Source organism: Bicyclus anynana, chromosome 15, assembly GCF_947172395.1.
Source record: "Bicyclus anynana chromosome 15, ilBicAnyn1.1, whole genome shotgun sequence".
Taxonomy (NCBI): domain Eukaryota; kingdom Metazoa; phylum Arthropoda; class Insecta; order Lepidoptera; family Nymphalidae; genus Bicyclus; species Bicyclus anynana.
Window position 1 is genome coordinate 9,985,691 of NC_069097.1, and position 21,937 is coordinate 10,007,627.

At 34.9% G+C, this 21,937-nt stretch overlaps 3 protein-coding genes across 3 annotated transcripts in view; 2 read left to right on the plus strand and 1 right to left on the minus strand.

The window, feature by feature from the left end:
* The first annotated feature begins 493 nt into the window (after nucleotides 1-493).
* On the plus strand, nucleotides 494-1,953 carry LOC112043144 (aprataxin). The gene is made up of 2 exons (XM_024078430.2): nucleotides 494-1,042; nucleotides 1,796-1,953. Exons 1-2 carry the CDS (start codon nucleotides 610-612, stop codon nucleotides 1,951-1,953), a joined length of 591 nt encoding a protein of 196 aa, XP_023934198.1. The 5' UTR covers nucleotides 494-609.
* Nucleotides 1,954-2,445: 492 nt separating this feature from the next.
* On the minus strand, nucleotides 2,446-6,456 carry LOC112043142 (lariat debranching enzyme). Its single transcript, XM_024078429.2, has 5 exons — nucleotides 6,083-6,456; nucleotides 5,470-5,636; nucleotides 4,524-4,749; nucleotides 3,576-3,905; nucleotides 2,446-3,196 (listed from the first exon to the last, which is right to left on the minus strand). The coding sequence occupies exons 1-5, from the start codon at nucleotides 6,277-6,279 to the stop codon at nucleotides 2,617-2,619; spliced, it is 1,500 nt and encodes a 499-aa protein (XP_023934197.1). The 5' UTR covers nucleotides 6,280-6,456; the 3' UTR covers nucleotides 2,446-2,616.
* Nucleotides 6,457-10,711: 4,255 nt separating this feature from the next.
* Nucleotides 10,712-21,937, plus strand: part of LOC112043145 (transcription factor Sox-10-like) — a 36,210-nt gene continuing 24,984 nt past the window's right edge. The window contains exon 1 of the mRNA XM_024078431.2: nucleotides 10,712-10,882. Coding sequence (XP_023934199.1) covers nucleotides 10,761-10,882 — 122 coding nt within the window. The 5' untranslated portion in view covers nucleotides 10,712-10,760. The remainder of the gene's footprint in view (nucleotides 10,883-21,937) is intronic.

The window sequence follows — 21,937 nt, forward strand, 5'->3', positions numbered from 1 at the left end:
AAAACAGATATTACTTTGAACTCGCTATAGACCTATAAACGCTGAAGGTATGTATTACTAGCAGACCCACGCGGTTTCATTTGCGTAGTCCTCATTCTCGTGAGAATACAATATAGCCTATGTTACTGACTGATAATTTAGCTTTACATTAATAATAGAAATTAAAACCGCTTCTGTAGTTTCGTAGCCTATTTGTGACAAACAATCAAAAAATAGAATCTTAGGTACTTACCTCTTTTTAATATTAGTTTAGAATTTAGATCATATTAATAGTTGATGTTCTGGGATGCATAAAATCACAGAACCTTAGAACATACAACGCTAAAGCTAATGCTTTAGTAATACAATTCACTACAGAGGGCTTTTTTCAGTCTACAATCTACATTTAATTATAAATACTAGTACTCAAAGCTGCGTGCAAACCTAATTTTATAAAGAAAGTTTGACATCTGAGTCTGACAGTGAAACAAAATATTGACAATTGACAGTGACAATTGACATTGATATTTTAGCGGCTTGTGAATATTGTGATTGATAATTTGTGAAAAATTAAAAATTCCTAAAACAAACATAGCAAAACAAGTAAATTATAAATTTATATTAATTAATATGAGCAAAAGAGCTATGAAAAATTATGAAACATCACAGAGACCGGCGAAAGAATCAAAGAAGCATTGGTCGTTAGGTTTATTAGAATCTATGAAAGATCCCGATTCTATTTACAAAGAAACAGATCGTCTTGTAGTAATAAGAGATAAATACCCGAAAGCTAGGATACATTATCTCGTTTTGCCCAAGGAAGAAATTAGTAGCATTTTCAAATTGAACAAAACTCATTTAGACCTCATTGATGAGCTGGGTTCTATGTATAAAAGTATTAAAAATGATCACACGGAAAGTGATCTAGTTGCCGGGTTTCATGCTATTCCCAGTATGCAAAGGCTGCACATGCATGTGATTAGTAAGGATATGGATTCCAAATGTCTCAAAACGAAAATACATTGGAATAGTTTTACTACAAGCTTTTTTATACCCTTTGATGGTATGATATATTTTTAAATAGAATATTATGTTACATTAGTTCTTTTAACATGACCAAAATTCCATTTTCTCCTCTAATAAATTGTAAAGACTGTTTAGAGTACAATAGATCAACAGACAGTTATTGAACATCTTGTTTTTAAATATTTGCCATTGTTTAAATATGACCAATATTCTTATCCTCCTCAACTAGTTAGGAAAGACAACGTGGTGGATTGAACCACCACCCAGCATAGTGTATGAGCAGTATGACCAGTGACCTCTTTACAGTTGTGCTATTATGGCTCTAAACTGTGATATTTTCCTGTTCCCCTCCAATCATTTAGGCTGTGTTGTAAGTGGGAACAATAATAGGCGGGGATTGCATTCTTGACAGGAAGTCCAGTCACTTTATTATAATAAAGCCCTACACAATCTGCACTGTTTACCAACAAAAATATTAAAAATGAGGGTATAAATCGGTAGTCATTTCACACCTAATAATAATAATTTTAATTACCTAACATGTTGTTAAATTAATGAAAATAAATTTGATTAATAAGCATAGAACAGTTAGATAATATACTTGAATAAAATTTTACAAGAATTTAAAGTAAAAAAATTATAAAATAACATGCATTTTCTACCTTCAATTTCTAATTTGTTTGTTAGTTTACTATGTGCACATCAAATATGGCTTTGATGTAGAGCTACAGTGACTTGTAGCTAATGGACGGCATAATTTTGACTAATTTATGTTAATTTCTCTTTACAGATTTATTAAAGAAATTAGAACAAGATGGTTGTATAGAAAGAATTTCAAATGAAACTCACAAAGCGTTAATGTCTACCCCACTAAAATGCAATCAATGTAGTTTTGAACCTAAAAATATGCCTCAATTGAAACAGCATTTGTTAAGTCATGTGAAATGAGTAAAGTATTCAAAGCTCTGTCCTGATAACAAATACCTATTTACATAGATAAGGTGCTTTTTTCAAATCACTTACATACATGAGATGAACAATTAAATATTATTAATAAATAAAAAATATACAGTTTGACAATTTAGCTTTAAATGTAGAATATTTTTCTCTATTTGGAGCTGTATTTTTCTGTTTATAGAAGAAACTGTCATAAATAAAAAATGTGATTTAAAATAAAAATGCATAATTTTCTGCAAAAAATCTATATTTTTGTCTATATGTCTATGTTGTTAACTTAATATTTATGTATTTCATTTTTGTGGCTTTGTTAATAATCTATTACATTATCAGAATTGCACATAATATTGCCAAAAAGAATCTAATTTTTAAACATTCATTTTGTTATGATTATTACTAAGCAATAAGAATATAGTAATAAACATGTGATCTTTCAAATTTATTTTTTGTATATTTTCATAACATCATAGTTACATTTTATACTAATCTGTAAAAGAACAATCTCATGATAAAAATAATACCAGATTATAATGATATAAAAATATGTTAAAATACCTTTAGTCTTTTTTTGTCATGATTTACTTACAAATTGACCTAAATTAATCTACCCTAAAACTTCATTTGATCATGCAATACAAATATTTATTGTTTGATTTATAATTCATTACTTCTATGACATTTACTAGACTTGGGACTGTTATCGTCTATAGGAGAGTCCGTTTTCTTGTGTATATCATATTGTTCATCTTGATCAGGGCTGTATATTGCTAAATTACGCCTTTTAAAAACCTTTTTAGTTGCACTGGGTGGTGTCAAACAGTCAGATGTGGTGTTAGTGGCATCTGACAGAAAACTGTTCTCCGGAGTAAAATTAGTATAATCCTGTGATAAATCTTGGCTTTCATTCTGACTTGGTGTAACTGGAGCTGGAAGTGACATCTTCGAGCATTTGATAGGTGTTTGAATAACTTCAGGCTCACTGTCATTTTTTATACAACTTTGTCTCATAGTACGACCAGATCTTGCCATAATAACTTGAACAGGGTCATCAATTCCTAGTTTCTCACAAAGATGTGTTGTTTGAGGATTTATTATTGGGTCCCTAGGTGGACATTTTGGGGCACTGGGCTTATAAATTGGAGCAGTTTTGATAAAGGATTCATTCGCTATTACTAAATTAGGCATCAAACTTTCTACACTTTCTTTTTCTTGTGCAGTTGGAGTAAAATCGTACCTAAAAATAAAAACCAAAATTCATAATTATTAATATTGCATATGGTCAGATAATCATCATCATCATCAACATCACTCACAAATTATTCAGCTCACTGTTAAGCACAAGTCTCCACAACGAAGAGATAGTACACCACACTGGCTGAATTCACTTCACACATAGATAATTTAGAAAATCCTTAAGGATGCAGGTTTTTCCTTCACTGTTTGAGACAGGTTATTTAATTTCTTAGTATTTACACAACCCAAAAGTTGAAGTTGATTCATATAAAACTTGAATTTGAATGTACGCCCTCTGAATTGAAGGCAGAGGTCATATCTACTGGGCTATCATGGCTACTATTAAAAAGCATGTCAAATTTAAATGTTATAAAATTTACCTTTCATTACAACCTGGTCCTGGCAAGTGACAATCAATATTTTTCACAGACAAAAGATGGTTTGTATTCCTCAATACGGCCAACCATTCAGTGTCATATTTCAGAAGTTTGTCACCATCATACTCAGAAGGCATATCCAATATCTGCAGATGTCTCCTCTTTGGCAAACATTTGTCCAAAGCTAAGAACTTTGTTTCTTCATCATTTTCATGTTTAACCAGGGCAGCAAATTGACAATGTAAATGAGCAGCGAACCAGTACTGTGGTTTCAGAGTGTGTAACAATTTTTCGCCTGGAGGACTTCCCAGTTTGCCGCTTTCAACATCTTCTCTAAAAAACAAACAGGTTTTGATAAATTGACCAAGTGTTACTATAACAACCAGAATTGGTGAGAATTTTTGTAGAAGAGGGAGTGGATCATTTGGCAAATTGGCCAAATTCAGTTTACTATATTTAATAATTTTTTAAATAATTGTGATAGTACTAAAATTGGTATTTTACTCGTAAAATCTTTTTAACAAAAAAATTTAACTGGCTACAAAATCAAATTAATAAACTAAAAATCGAAAAATAATATCATATGTACCTATACCTTCCTTATATACCTTCTGATCACTTAGAAGACAATACCAATCCAGTGACATTAATTAAAACCGTTTTGGAAAGAACTGTCTGAAAATCCTAAAACTTCATAATGTAAAGGGCTTGAGTTGGTACATTACTGTGTTGGCACTGCCTTTAATTTCATTATTTTCATTTTAACAAAAAATTACTGAACCAACTTTCATCAAAATTAAATGGGACCAATTTGGAAGTATACTCTATTAAAATGACGAAGTTAACAAACAATAAAAAAAAACTTATACTCCGAATTGACAACTTCAAGTTTAACTTAAGATAAGGTAACTACAAAAAAAATTGGTACTAAATATTAATTCTATCTATTACCTTAGAAATGGTTTTCTTCTCAACAAGTGTTCTTTATCACCAAAATTTGTTATACCTCTGGGCCAGTCATGGGATAACATTACATGTATTTTCTCTTGCAGCTGACTTAATCTATATACATCCAGTGATCTTATGTGATAAACTGATCTTAATGAGTTTTGTGTATATGGTGAGCACTCCCAAAGGCCTTGTAAATAATCATGTCCTTTGAAAATTCCTGATAAACCTGAAAATATAAATAATCATTAATTTAAACTTAGTTGATACTGATTGCTAAGTTTAAAAGAAACCGTTGGGCGCTGGTGGCTGTAAACTGTGATGTTTGGAAGACTATGCAAAATGCCATCAGTGGATGTATTGCTGCTTTTGATGAAAATGGTGTTGAAGATTAGTAATTTTGACGGCCTCCGTGGCACAGTGGTATGCGCGGTGGATTTACAAGACGGAGGTCCTGGGTTCGATCCCCGGCTGGGCAGATTGAGATTTTCTTAATTGGTCCAGGTCTGGCTGGTGGGAGGCTTCGGCCGTGGCTAGTTACCACCCTACCGGCAAAGACGTACCGCCAAGTGATTTAGCGTTCCGGTACGATGCCGTGTTGAAAACGAAAGGGGTGTGGATTTTCATCCTCCTCCTAACAAGTTAGCCCGCTTCCATCTTAGACTGCATCATCACTTACCATCAGGTGAGATTATAGTCAAGGGCTAACTTGTAAAGAATAAAAAAAAAAATAAAAAAAATATTTGGATGTTTGTTGCTCAATCACACAAATGATGAGCAGATTATGCTTCTGTCAACATGAGACATAAGTGTGTCTGTACCTGGGTTCCTGGAGCCAATGACGTATGGGCTGGTGGGCCATTCCCCTTTCAATAAAATAAAACTGAACATCTGTAGCACAGGTAATATATGTGTTTAGTATTATAAAGAGCATAGATTTACTACTCACCACCGATCCTCAAATTACCAAATTTAACAACCCCAGCTCTGCCCAAGTAGTAAATATTTGGTGCCACCCAACCCCCATATGGCAATTCTTGCAAGTAATTTGAAGCTTCATGGTTCCCGCCAATGAAAATGGTTAGAACTGGTGCTAACTTTTCACCACTGTAATACCTAGAAAGAAAATTCAAACTTGAAATGATGTGACCACTTATGAATCTAAGAGTTGGTTGCTAACTTTAGGTCTTTCATGAAGGCTTAAAGTCACTGTCACTAGGTAGACTGAAGACATCAAGTGGCTTGCAGGGAGCTGCTGGATGGTGGGGGCTCGAGACTTTGGTGTTTGGAAGTCTATGCAAGTGCCTATGTCAAGCAGTGAGCATTCATTGATGAATGATGAATATCATAAAATAGTTAATGTGAGATTCTTTATCTGACTACTGGCAAATTCCCACTGCTCGGGATGTTTATAACCTATCTACAAGAGCCTATAGTTTAGTCTCCTAGTGACTTTCCTTCTATCAAATCCACATAGTATGTGTGTCTGTGCATAAAATTGGAGATTAATTACTCTTAACGTTGCAATAATTTAAATAGTTAACAATTTTCAGGTGACTTACTTGTAAAAGGTGCAAATATGTTGATACTTCTCTGGTACCGCCATTGCTCTAAGATCCTCATTATTACGCACAGATTGAAAGTCCCCACAACAAATTAACAAATCAATCTTTATGCATTCCCTTTCCTGTAAAGTTTCGATACATTCGTATATTTTATCCAGTTCTCCATGGGCACAACCCTCCACAGCTATTTTCATCGTATTTTATTTTATTTGACTAGATAATGGACGAAGTATAAGTACATATAACACGGTAATTGGTTAATCGTAACCGTAACAAACTACTGATCTAACTATATTTGAATAACTTTATTAACCAAAAATTGTTTGGATCCATCACAATTCCCAATTCCCATCAAACCAAGCCACTTTTTGAGTTTTGACTTTTGACTTTTATCGTGTGACGTCTGTCAGTGTCGAACAAGCCATGCTCATTGACAAATGACAATGACAATTGACATTTGAAACTTGACAATGGACATTGCTGTGTGGCATGTGCCAAAATGGGACTATTAATTTATTTTTACGGATAGAAGACACAAATTGTTGCCTTAAAAACAATTTGCAGAATTTTTGGAACCAGAATTAATTAAATAAATATTTTTATTTATAGGCCAAATTATTGATAAAAATTATTACTTGATGACTGGCAACAGATTAAAGAATAATAGGCAGATAGAGTGCACGGAACACGACGATGTTGAAACCGTTCCAAATACAAAATTCAAAAACGAATTCGAATTTCTTTTTAAAATTCTCAAATCAGTACGACACGAAGCGACTAGCACGTAGGTCGGTACGCAATTTCTTAACACCATATCTGTGTATTGTTATTGGCGCCAATACTAGATTTTGAAACTATTTATTTTAATTTATTAACTGTTTATTGATACCAATAGCGGATTTAATAATGAAAATATGTATGCGCATTATCTATCTATACTTATAATAAATCTGTAGAGAGGTCAATTCTGTACATGAAATATATTTCCAAAATAGCTATCAGGGGATGATTAGTGGTCGATACTGATGCCAAAAATGCTATTAGTAAAATTTTTGTCTGTCTGTATGTTCTTTATAGAAACAAAAACTACTCGACGGATTTTAACGAAACTTGGTACAATTATTCTTCATACTCGGGCAGGTTATAGTATACTTTTCATCACACTGCGATCAATAGGAGCAGAGCAGTGAAGGGAAATGTAAAAATTAATGTGTCTGTCTGTAATTTCTATATAAGTAGGTACCTAACTGTGTTTTCTCAAGTGTTAATTTACACTACTCCAAAAAACCTTTTTGAAGTTTGCGTCTGTTTGTCTGGGCTAATTTTTGAAACGGCGAAACCTGAAAATTTTGTAATTTTACTGAAAGATAGTCATATCCACTAGGCCATCACGACTTAATATTAGGTAGGTATATAAGTACAAGCCCAGCGGATATGACATCTGCCTCCGATTCTGGAGGGTGTCGGTTCGAATCCGGTCCGGGGCATGCATCTCCAACTTTTCAATTGTGTGCATTTTAAGAAATTAAATAACACGTGTCTCAAACGGTGAAGGAAAAACATCGTGAGGAAATCTGCAACCACTACCACTGCCACTACCAGTAAATATTCTTAATTCTCTGCATGTGTGAAGTATGCCAATCCGCATTAGACCAGAGTGGTGAACTCTTATTGCCCTAACCACTCTCATTTTCAGAGGAGACTCGAGCTCAGCAGTGAGCCGAATATGGGTTGATAATGATGTTAATGATTATATAAGTACATAATTAGTACTTATTACATAAAATTGTAAATCCATCTACCTATTTCAAAATTAATTGGCGCAAGAAAAGTTAAAATACGATAGGTACTCGTAGCTTCAAGTTTGTAACATTCATGTCTACCTTGACAGAATAATTAGCGGTTTCTTGCGTGAATTGGGCACAAAATTAGATCGTGTTAATTAAGCAACTGGAGGGCTTAATAAAAAGCAGGTAAGTAATTTGCGAGTTTCAAATACGTACAAGTACTTAGGGATAGTATTTTCATTTATTTTTTTATTATTTACAAGTTCTTGACTAACCTGATGGTAAGTGATGATGCAATCTAATATAGAAACGGGCTAACTTGTTAGGAGTTGTTGATTATTAGGTATAAGTTGTGAACATTTAATGTTCAGAACTTATACCTAAACAACATTTAATGTACCAAAATGAATATAATTTAAAAACCGTAAAATTTCGGCTAACATATTGCGCTAATATATTACGTTATTTTAGTAGGCCTTGATGTCAGCTATCACCCTGTAAAGTATGTCGTAATATTTACGGGACACCCGTATAGGTAATGTCACATACCAGGGATGATGATAGTTTTTTAAATTGTATATAAATTAAGAGTATACTAATAGTAAAGCAATTTTGTAAAAGGAACAGGGTATCTGCGATCATTACTTTCGGAGCTACAGGGATTTAAAGAGTCAGATTTGCGGCGCTGCCGCGGATCCCTGAAAAGCGCCCCATACAAAATGGCTCGAAAAAATGACGTCATAGGCAATGTAATGATCGTTAGATTTGTATGCGCGTTCAAACAAAATTACTAATATCTTTGTTATTTGTGCGTTTATCTTTATAGTTCATATATTAAAAAATGTCACATTTAATGTAAGGAAGCTAAAACTGTATGAATTTTCATCTAATTACAATAAAAAAATTTTGGTAGTTTTTGAAATTTTATAATCTCATTTATTTTGCAAATATCCAGACAATCTTTGCTTTTTATGTATAAATTAGTTAACATTGACCCTATTTACCCGAATGTATCATAAAAATCAATATATTCAAACCTTAGTCATCATCCCCATTCCTATTTTCTATGTTGACTGCTTTCTAATGAATAAATAAAATATAATTATTAGATAATCGAAACAAACAGAAACCTCTATAGCTCCATTGCCAAAAATTCGGATTCATATTTGAGAGGTCGTGGGTTTGATTCTCGCTCGTAGTAGTTGTACACTCCTAGGTTAATTATCTGACTAGATATATAATAGTTAATCATTTTCTGCATACATAAGCGGCCAACTATAAATACCTCCTGGCCTATTCACTAATTTGGTATTTATTAGAAACCTAATAAAATAAACATCAAAATAACTGAGAAATGCCTATCTACTGTATGATATCCACGACGGGTTGTCACTTGTCAGGCACCGGATGACATATGCTACATAGAATCTCAATTTTGTAGGTATATAATCCTCTCATTATAAGGAAGGAGATATTGGATATGGCCATAATATACCAAATCTGCTTCAATGTTGATTTGCATGAGGATAGGTTTCATTACAAAACGTCATTTACGGCAAATCGACAATGCTTCCCAGGCAACACAAACACAAGCTAAACAGCGTCTTCGCTGACGAAGACGAGGTCCCCGATATCTGACGTCACGCAGACGTGGGCTTTTTAACTCATGATCTTTGGGGGCGCCCGGACTGATACACTATGCTCAGGCCGAAACACCCTTCCCGAACGGCCCCCTCAGCTGAGGTGGACATAGTAGACCCACCATAGGTACCTACTGCTCTAATACGGATTGGTATGGTGATGATAGCTTCTTGACGTAGTCGATGAGGATGAAATGGCGGGAGAGTACCGGTATAATGTGTGGGGTCACATTACGCGTGTCGTGGCGCTCGGAGCGATCTGTCAGTACAGTAGGCACGGAGATAAAGCCGCGGGCGCCGTGACGTCACAGTGGCCGGCGCCAATGGCGCGCGGGGCGGCGATACTCCCTCGGACCGCCCATTCGTACGCGCTACGCGGAAAACTTGGAAAACTGCGCTGACGATGAAAATAAATATATAAATATATTTGGAAAACACACTGTTATCCTCAAAGTAGGTGTACTATGTACATGCACTAAGGTTGGTACGTAAATTCATCTTGTATTTATGTATCATAACTAGAACTACGCAATACTGAAATATTCCAGTTGCGGGAATTGAACGCACGGCCTGGATGCAGAAGGTATGGTCGCTACTCACTACTGCACTAATCAGCCGTCATTATTTTTACACGAAAACGACATAACTTCGCAAAGGAATTCGAAAAAAGCTTCTTTAATCGCGATTAAGTCGAAACAAATAGGATTATACTAACTACAAAATGCACTTACTTGCTCGTTTCAAAAATTTTAATGCATGATTTCAAATTAGTAACATAAATAAAAACATACACAAATTATTTATTTTCCTTTTGTTAGAAATGCAAGAAACTAAGAACATGCTTTTGAGTCATTTCTTCTGAATTCGGCTTCCAATCGGTCCGGTGTATCGCTTCTCAATACAAATTTTTATTGTTTACAAGCTTGGCAAAATAACTATATCTTGAAAAAAAACTCAACAGAACTTTTTTGCAACCAATATGTAGCTTCTTCAAACTATTTTAGGAAAGTCAAAAGCAATTCACAAACATGTTATTAACAAGAAAAGAAAATGCATCACAAAACCATGCAACTGTACCCAACTTTATACAAAAAAAAAGAATCCTATCCGATCGAGAAGTAAACAAAGGTTCGTATCGCTCTATACATTTATATCTACGCTCGGAGCATAAGGAACTCTTTATAGTCAGTGCGCTCGAGTCGGTCGCACGCGCACGTCTCGCGTCGATAACACAACCCGCTTTCCGTTATGTCGGCGATGATGAGCTGGGAGCAGGACCACGAGCGGGGAGACAAGTTGGAGATCAACGAAGCGGTTGCGAAGCTTCTACTGTCATTCAATTATGACACCATCGTGGCTCAGCCTACCAAGTTAGTATTTTTTTTTTAATTTCTCTTGCTAACTAACAGAATCTTTGATGACTAATTTGAGGAGAAAGGAACCATTGGTCATATTTAAAATATATGGTAAATATGCATGTAAAGAAAAAAAAAATAAACTCTATGATAAATATTACTATAAATAAAAAAGAAAAATAAGCTGCCGCTATTGTGGACTTTTGATGGACTTTTACAGAACCTGCCTTTTGCCGGTGGCAGTGTCCACAAAAAGTCAAACTTGTGAAAGCTCATAAGTGCTTATAAATTCGCCCTACTTGAAACGATTTTGAAATTTTTTTAAAGAGTGTCAATATCAAATCGGGGATGACATAGAATTTCAAGCTGTTGCATAATGGGTAATTTACTAAAACCCTGAACTCTTAGTACGCTAAGCATGAAACAAATAAAAACTTTAAATAAAAACCATTGACATAAACATATTGCGTATCATCGGTAAAAAGCAATAATATTATACCATGAAGCTGGTCTAATGAGTAAGTCGGAAAGTAGCCAAGGCTCTGAATTAATTTAAATAAACCTATTTAATTTGGGCTTATCTAAAAAAACATCGCAAGTTACTTGTTTTTGTAGCTGCGTAGACATGAAATAAAAAAAATAATTATAAATAAAAAAGGTTAAGTTTCAAGGTACAAAGCTTTCGTAGAACCTACTCAGATACTTGCATGAAATTGTTACGTAGTCTATAGAAATGAAAGTCTAATAAGAATGTTTCTCTTTTTTCATTTACACCAATATTTTTATAAGGATTATAAGTAATTCATAAGACTAAACTTAAACTGAAAAGTTTGCGGTGCCGAATCGAGACCGGAATCGAACCCATACCCTCTGTATTCGGAGGCAGAGGTCATATCCACTGGGCTGTCACGGCTGTTATGCGGATTTTAAAAAATTAAATATCACATGTCTCAAACGATGAAGGAAAACATCGTGAGGAAACCTTCATACCAGAGAATTTTCTTGATTCTCTGCGTGTGTGAAGTCTACCAATCTCCTCTCATTCTGAGAGGAGACTCGAGCTCAACAGTGAGCCGAATATGGGTTGATACAAGGTTAATAACGAGAAGTACGATACTTACTTAAAGTTCAATTCTGTTAATTTCGATTTAAAGATTTAAAAGTACAGTCGAAAGCTTATTAAATTTTTTTGTTAATTTTTGAAATGGACAGTGTCTGAAACATTTTAAGTGTATTTAAATGACGGCCGTGTGGCGCAGTGGGTAGTGACCCTTCTTTCTGCATCCACGGCCGTGGGTTCGATTCCCACAACTGGAAAATATTTGTGTGATGAACATGGGTGTTTTCCAGTGTCTGTGTGTATTTATACATTATATAAGTATTTATATGTAGTATATAATTGTATATTAATATTATAATATCAACTATCTTAGCACCCATAACACAATCTACTCTGTATGCTTACTTTGGGGCTAGATAGTGATGTGTATTGTTTAAGTATATTTATTATTATAAGTGTAGGTACTAACACCAATATACAATGTTTAACACTTGCGATTTGTTATAAAAAGTTTTCAATATTTTTTACACTGCCTAAAATGGATATACCTATATATAGAGCTTTCGTAGAACTGGCGTAGACGCTGCAAAAAGTGGTTTGCGGAAAAGTAAAGGCTTAGTTTATTGACATTAATAGGTTTTTACGTCTAGGTATTCCGAGAACATGAAGGTTATTTAATAACACATAGGTTTAGGTACTCGTATAGTTGATAGTTCCTATAACTTAGTGCTGTAACTCCGTGAATAGTTAGACTATTTTACTACTAGCGTGAATATTTACTTTTCACTAATCTTGCTCAAAAACACTGTCATATTCCACAGCGGGGCTAAACAAGCATTTTAGCCTCTAGGGGCTAAAGTAATTTTGTTTTTTTAATTCTTGTCTGTTACGAGTTCTAGCCAAGCACTAGCCTACTATAAAACGGAGGAGGTTTTATTCGAAAATAGAATCATTATTGGTAAGGCCCTGATTGTTTTGAAAAATAAATAAAAAACTTTAAATTAGAATGAAATGCAGCGTTCTTGTCTGTGGAATGCGTTTATTTTTGTATTTAATTTTTATTGAGTTGCGAATAGAGCGAGATTTGAAGACATGGGACATCCTTTACGGTGTAATACCTTTACCTCTTTCTCATGTGAAAAAATAAAATTAAAAAGCGAGATTTTAAAAAACAATTGGCGTGAACAATACACACTTGATTTTTTTCAGAAATTCATTGTCAATTTGTGACCGTAACTTACATATTTTTCAACAATAATTGTTATTATTGTCTTTATCTAGTGAGAATGGTGATCCTAATTTGGAGATGGATGAAATTTTCAATCTGTTACCATCAAAGTCGAGACGCATTTACTTAAATAGGTACTTACCTACGAAAAATTTTATAAGTGGAGAAAACAACAACGAATGGATTCACTTACGAAAGGAGTTTTTTAAACTATTATCTCCCACGTTTATCTTACATACTTATTATTCATCTTCACAGTAGTCGAAAATTATGTTACTGGGTAAAAGCATCTCCCTTAATATCCAAAATTGTAGACTTTGTATATTTAATTTTCAATAAAAATAAATCATTGAATATTGTACTAAGCTATTTTATTTTCTCGCAATCGTAGTGAAAAGCAGAGTGTAACACGTGGGGCTAAACCCATTATAAACTCGGTTTCTATTTAGGCGGCCTAAAAATACCTCGTATATGGGTCTTTTTAGCCCCTTGTATAAATGGGTCTTTTTAGCCCCTTGTATAACAATCTACTATTAATTGAAAATCGCAAGGGTTGTGGATTTCATCCTACCCCTAACAAGTTAGCCCGCTTTATTCTTAGATTGCATCATCTCATACCATCAGGTGAAATTGTAGTCAAGGGCTAATTTGTAAAGAAAATAATCTATATTTATTAAAGCATTTTTTTTATATTATTTACGGGATATCTTGCGGAATCAGACGTGTTGTCGGAACCTTACTTTTATGACAACCCTTCGCTAGAGATCCTTAAAGTTAAATTTTTAACGGCATTTTTCAAAGGGTTGCCGCGAAGCTATGCGACCGTCGACTAGCGACATGATTTTTCATTTATATTTGAAAAATTCACTTTTTACTTGGACGGCTGAGAGTCTGACCCTAGAAACCTTTCAGGAGCTGTGATAGCCCAGTGAATATCATCTCTACCTCCGATTCTGGAGGGTGTGGGTTCGAATCCGGTCCGGGTTGGAGGTGCATCCAACTTTTCAATTGTGTGCATTTTAAGAAATTAAAATATCACGTGTCTCAAACGGTGAAGGAAAAGCACCGTGAGGAAACCTGCATACCAGAGAATTTTCTTAATTCTCTGCGTGTGTAAAGTCTGCCAATCCGCATTGAGCCAGCGTGGTGGACTATTGGCCTAACCCCTCTCATTCTGAGACTCGAACTCAGCAGTAAGCCGAATATGGGCTGATAATGACGACTAACTTTCAGCATTGAAATGTACGTCTGTCTGTTGCAAGCATTGCCAACAAAAGACACTCCATCTTTACTTATTTTATTTTACTTATCACACAGATTAAACAATAATAGGCAGATAGATCGCACGGAACACGACAGTGTCGTAGCCGCTTCAAATACAAAATTCAAAAAACGAATACATTCTCCAGTCAGTACGACACAAAGCGTCGCATCGATCATTTTCAATATTATTCAAGAAAAATGGTGATAAGAAAAAAAATCTATTTTGTATTTGGAGCGGCTACGGCACCGTCGTGTTCCGTGCGCTCTATCTGCCTATTATTGTTTAATCTGTGTGATATGTAAAATAAAATAAGTAACATTTCATTGTTTTATATTTAACTGCTGTTAATTGTTTTATGGCAAAACAAAACATCGAGTAGTTAAAATTGTGCGCTTAACTACTTGCTGGTAGAGTTCGTTCTATTTCGAAGTCAAAACACTTAAATGGTTCAAGTGCGAGGCATCTGTGCTAACGATTGCCGGCGTCAGAGTTCAGATTGAGTTGTGCATTTCTTCTATTGATTATTGCAATTAGCACGCGCTTTCATCTTACTAGGCTGCAACATTTTACCGTTTGTGGCGAGCGTGGACTATACCTATTGTTTTTTTTTTGTTTAATCTAAAATACATAATTTCTTCCAACGACATTATATTGTACCTTTGATTTCTCCTAAGTTATTATTATATAGAAATTAAGTTTTAGTTTTTTGTTTATAACGCATAGGATCCGAAATTACTGGACCGATTTAAAAAAAGTATGAAAGATATAAATATCTTCTATATCGTCTGTCTCTTGTATATAAAAGTATGACATAAATCAGCAAAAACTACCTCACCATTATAAATTCTACAATACATAAAGATAAGGATGGGTGGAGCGAGAAGATATGAGAGCTTTATTCAATGCGCATCATCAAACTTATGGATATATGAGGATCAATCGAAAGATTTTTTTATTTTTAATTTAATTTAAAATATTCTATTATATTATTAAAACGTGTGTAAACTTTTTTTTTACATTTATTTATTGTTTTTTATAACAAGTGTCATAAAGGCTGTAAGCTGTAATATTAATTACGTACGGCAGCATCTTGTATTTGGTTATAAATTCACCCGCGTAACTCCTGTTCCGCGGGTGTTAGAATACGGGGATAAAATAAAGGCTACACTCACAAATAACGTGACTTTCTAGTGGTAAAATAATTTTCAAAATTGGTTTAGGTAGTACAACTCTACTTCTTTATAATATTAGTATAATATGTAAGATACGAAAAGTATATATGCTCTCCTATATTTAAACCTTGGTGGCATCTAAAACCCCGCTAAATAAAATTAAATACAAATAAATAGCAAATCCGGTATCAAGTAAATTAAGAAAGGCCCAACTTTTAGCTTGTACCTAGGTATACGCAATGCATTTAATTTTATTTTTTTTATTTAAATTAAAACGTACCAAAACACTTATTCCAATACATTCTTTATATTTATATCTATACTAATATTATAAAGCTGAAGAGTTTGTTTGTTTAATTGAACGCGTTATTCTCAAGAACTACTGGTCCGATTTGAAAAATTCTTTCAGTGTTAGATAGCCCATTTATCGAGGAAGGCTATAGGCCATATAGTATCTCCGTATTCCTACGGGAACGGGAACCACGCGGGAGAAACCGCGCGGCGTCAGCTAGTCATTTATAGGCGAGCGCTTGGCTGCAATCATGCTTGACAGTAAAATGCCTATTCAATCTTCACTTGAATATACCCATGTCACAGAATATATATTTTACTGTGCCCATGTTGTAGGTAGTACGTAACGTAACAACGCAACAGTTTACTCGTATATAAATAGGTATAGTAATTTTATGTACGTAGGTATGTAAGTACCTAGTTCTGTAAATAATATTACATCGGCCATAACACTGAGATCGATTCTCAGAAAACGTAAAATATTACAAGCAGATAAAACGAATTACGCGGTACGCTTTAGATTAGTAATGGATGTGACCCCATATACTGAGAAATTCCATAATTAGTACGGCATCTTTCCAACTACAATACTATCTTGAACTGTAGTTGTAAGATACGAGCCGAGGGTCACCGTTCGTGAAACACTTGATGTACAGCCTTATTGAATGCCGTTATCTCTTATCAGCTCCTTGTTTATTAATTTCCTATCGACTGTCGGCTTTTAGGACTTTGAGAGTTACTCGTTTATCTTAGGGTTGTCGGACAAAAATGTGCAAAGTTAAGTTATACATACCAACAACGATATTTTTACTATTATAGATATGTTATGTAAAATCACCACAAAAAGTAAATTCAAATTCTCTACTCCACTCTATACATCTTCTTCTTCTTCTTCTTCTTGATGTCGCGGCTCTGCAGGTCTTCTCGAGGTCCTGCATCATCCACAGTGTCCGGTAAGTGCCCGCACTAAGACCACTTTTTACTTACATTTTAAGTTTAAGTTGGTATAGAGTTTTTACTTTTACACTTACTGAAGACACAACTCGACATTGTAGACAATATTTAGATATTATTTGCTTAAATAACTTTCGTTGCTTACAATGCGACTAAATGAAATTAGGACGATTAGCCACTTTTGTCTGCCGTTTCGACGCACTAGTGACATCTAATAGTATGATATCTTTGGGCCTAACCATTGAAGCCTACCTCCCGAGACCAACACCGATTGAGCTCCATAGTTACTTACCTATTATTTGGACTTCCATTTTACAATATGACTAGCAAAACCTCGCGGTTTCATCCGTGTAGTTCCCATTTCCGTGAGAATACGGAGAAAAAATATAGTATTATATTCACTAATATTATACCTAGCTTTCTATCGGTGAAGGAATGTTTTAAATCGGTCCAGTAGTTTCGAGTTTATTCGTTGTAAGTATACAAAAATCTTTCCACTTTATAAAGTGTAGATTGGAGGATAAACACTTTCGCTCTATTACTAAGTTGGACAAAAATTCGAATGATCTGTAAATATACATAAAAGGCACACCACACCACAATGAAATTCAATGAATGAATTAATGAAATAGGTAATACTTTAAATTAAATTAATTTTGTCGCTTATTTGTCAGTTTTGAAACATTGAGAACGTTCTAAAAAATTTTATAGTATTAATTAAAGTAAGATATAATTTTTTCAAGGGGTTCTATCGCAGGGCTTTTCCCTGTAGGGTGCAACGTAGCACAGTTCGTGTGACGATTTTTATCATCTTCCTGTTACCGATTTATTTCCGCGTGGAGCGATAGTGCTTCGCAAACATTCCTTTTGTGGGGTGCTTATCTCATGCCGGGGGAACTTCTTGTAAACCCTCTTCCTACTTAGCAAATCGACTGTAATAGGAAGTTTGGTTATTATAACTTGTCCGCCTGGAAATCAATGAAAACTTTCAACCCCTATTTCACCCTTTTAGGGGTTGAATTATAAAAATTCTTGAATCACATTATATTTACTATTTTTTTTATGATTTATGAACAAAATTTAGAAACTGTAACTCTAAAAATGAAGCACTTTCCATACAAACTTTCAACCACTATTTCAACACCTTCTATTTTTATTTTAAGGTCAAAAAGTGTCCTATGTTTTGCAGCAAAATCCCAAAGAATCACTGCCTTCTGTATCCGACTCTTGATCCAACAGTTAAGTGAAAGCTTCTTAGGATGTTAGTCGAAGCTTTTCGCTGTAAGACCATTGACTGAAACAACTATCGGAACAATAATAGTTGACTCAACATTCGATATGGCGGTAATCTCGTGAGCAAGGTCCAAGTATTTTGGTACATTTTCCTTTTCGGCTTTCACCAGATTATCGTCATGTGGAACAGTAATATCAACAATTATTGCACGACGCACTGACCGATCGACTAGCACTATATCAGGCCTATTAGTAACAATATACCTGTCAGTGAATCGTTCAGTCCCAGTAGAGCTACGCACTACTATTTTCAAGAACTAACGCTTGGTCGTACCTATAGTAAAGCATCTCAGAATCGATAAGACCATACTGAAGAGCAAGCTGTTGGTGGATTATCTAGGCTTCGCAAGTATTCACTGTTAGCAAGGTGAGAACACCCGGACACAATATGCCTGAGGGACTCCCCAGGACGGTGACACGCTCGACAGACGTCTAGAGTGCCATCTTTCTTAATATATTTCCGATAGTTTCTCGTCTTTATAACTTCATCCATAATTGCACAGACAAAATGCTCGGTTTCCCCAAAACGGTCACGGAATTGCAACCAAGATACACATGTTATTTGACATCTGTATCTTGGTTGCAAGATACAGATGCCCAGTTTACATCCGGCCCAGTAAGGGCCTTGTAGAATCGTCCTGCAACTCCATGCTCTTCCATATTACCACACAATCTGAGTTACTAATTACTATAGGCTTGCACCAATTCTCTTTGCTTAGGGATAGCGGGGTAAGTCCCTTATTCACTGCAACGACATCCTGACACATACTCACATTCATCTTGAGAAACTGATCTCTGAGGTTCTTGGCGTTCAAGAAGCCACGTCCTCCACACTTGCGTGGGAGGTACAATCTCATTACACATGAACGGGGGTGATGCATCCGGTATGACGTCAGCAATTTGCGGACTTTACAGTCCAGTCCAGTCCAATAATTATTATTATTTATTCAAAATGTTCCACTTCCTACAAGAATGTTCACACACATCCCCATTTACCAAGTTATGTGTCTGTGAGTCATTACTGGCCTCTTTGGTAGATTAAGATTTCCTCGCCTAGGCCGGTGCCGGTGCGAGCAAACAGTTTGCACGTCTATTGTAGCCTGCCGTGTAAGTGGGGGTGCACACACGATCACAGGTGCCGCCTGCGCACCCAACACCCTGTGTACATAGGCCATTTCGTCGGCCTCGTATTTGCCTAGTACGGTTTATATGACTTTTGAACTTCATTCAACTTCTGTTTATGACTCGAAAAAGATTTCGACTGTCGATATTATAATGCTTCGCTTACTTTATCAAGTAACAAAGCAAAACAATTCGGAACACAAAATTTTAAATTATCAATTTAAGATTTTTATATGATATTTCGCTCAGCAAAAAAAATAATAAAAGTTTTATTTCTGCCTTTTTACCTATTATTCTAATTTTTCAGCATTACTTCTTATTAATAAAACTCTTCATATCAGCTTATTACTGAGCTTTATCAATACCTATCCTGTTATTTTGTAAATTACAGACAATAAATTTTGTTTACTGAAAGTGACAAAATCTAGATTTATAAAACCAATGATTTATTTCAAGTAAGAAATATTACAAACTCGTATTTTTAATGACACACAAAAACAATGTAACAATTATCCATTAGTTTTATTCTTCAGTAGTTTACATTTTTTTTAACCAATTATGAAAACTACAACAGCTTATAACAGATCTCTTACAATACTATACATAATAATCATTAATATAGACCAAATTTTACAAAGCTTAAAAATTTCCGGAAAAGCTCTTTAATGTTCGACAATTCCATGTGTACGACAGAAAACTTACGTACATAAAGCTTTGATAACTTGAAGGCTGATAATAAATATTATGGTCTAACATCCACTATCCCATACCTTCTCCATTTCTTAAATGCTTAAAAAATTAATATATGCATTATAGTAGGAGCATAGACTAACAGAAACTAAAACTTTCACCTTTTATAGCTTTTAGACACGACTATCTGGACATCAGGCTCTGGTTCTCCTAATAGATATTAGTACAAAATTGAACTATTATGTATACAGTAAATTAAAAAAAAAAAAAAAAAAACTAAAATAATAGCCTTAATTTTTACCTACGATAAAATACGAGTATTTTAATATTAGCACAGGTATTATTGGTACGTTACGGGACTGCAACCTGTAGTAGTTGAATCTACCCTTTTAGGTTTCAGTGAAGGAAGGAAGAGAAGTATGCAGGCTTCCTGTACATTGTTTTACATTTGATATAGCAATTTACACGGTCATTTGAGTTATACCGTATACGATGCCTCTAATTTCCCGAGGTTCCAACATTCAAATATTGACAGAGTGTAATCTGGTAGCTCTATGGTGCGGTAGTGCGGTGCAGCGTCTATGTGTATGTGTGTGTTGTCTGTGTATTAGTGGCGAAGGATGGAATTTAGATGAAGGCAAGCCGTCCCGTATACGTGATAGCCCAGTTGATATGACCTCTGCCTCTGATTCCGGAGGATGTGGGTTCGAATCCGGTCCGGGCACCTCCAACTTTTCACTAGTGTGCATTTTATGAAATTAAATATCACGTGTCTCAAACGGGGAAGGAAAACATCGTGAGGAAACCTGCATACCAGAGAATTTTCTTGATTTCTGCGTGTGTAAAGTCTGCCAATTCGCATTGGGCCAGCGTAGTGGACTATTGGCCTTAACCTTCACATTCCAAGAGGAGACTCGAGCTGAGCAGTGAGCCGAATATGATATATATATATATATATCATATTCGGCTATATATATATATATATATATATATATATATATATACGACTATATATGTATATGAATTGATAACGAAGCCGTTCCAAAGAAAAAGAAATTCATACAGCGTGATACAAACTCCGGTGTCTCATACGAGTACAATTTAACAATGAATATGCATGAATTTATAAAGTTACCTTTAACCCGGCGGTAATCGGCTTGCACGTACTCTTCGCCGCTGCTGTGTATGTGCATATCAGTGGCGAAGGATGTAATTTAGATGAAGGATGTAAGTCGTCGCAAAAAAAGGATACTCATACAACGTGATACAAAATTCGGTTTCTCATATTCTATAACAATGAATATATATGAATTTTTAAACAGTAACCTGTTGTGAATCGGTTTGCTTGGACTCTTCGCCGCTGGCACAGAACATATGTACTGGTGTGTATGCTTATGTGTGTGTGTGTGTGTGTGTGTTAGCGGCCGGACGGTAATGCGCGCGGTTAACACCAGCCGCTCTTCATTACCGACTATGTACTTATTTGGAATGCTTCCACTCGCTAAACGTTATTCGCGATCAGTTACCACGTTGAATTTTACCTACATGTGGTATATATCTCACGGTTGTAGCGCAAATGTGTTGTGTTCCTCATAAGTGATACTACGCATAGATAAATAATACGCAATATGTTGTAGATATTTACGTAACATTGATTTAGTAGCGAGGAACTAATTCTTAGACGTAGGTACCTATAGATCTTATTTCGTTAAGACATACCTAACCTATATAACATACTAACCCGGCAAACTTTGCCATATACCTACCTACCTACTTTAGAAGTACTTACTTTACGTTCTGCCGACTGCCATAAACATTTTTATAACACAAAATAATTATTAAAGTCGGGGTTAATAAATGGATGTTGCGGATAGAAGAGTGAAAAATACTTAATCTATTATCATAGGTACCTAACAATTAAAAAATAATAGGTACTTAATTGAAATCGGTCAAAAAATAATTTCGTAGAAGTTCGACATCTGACACGTGATTTTCA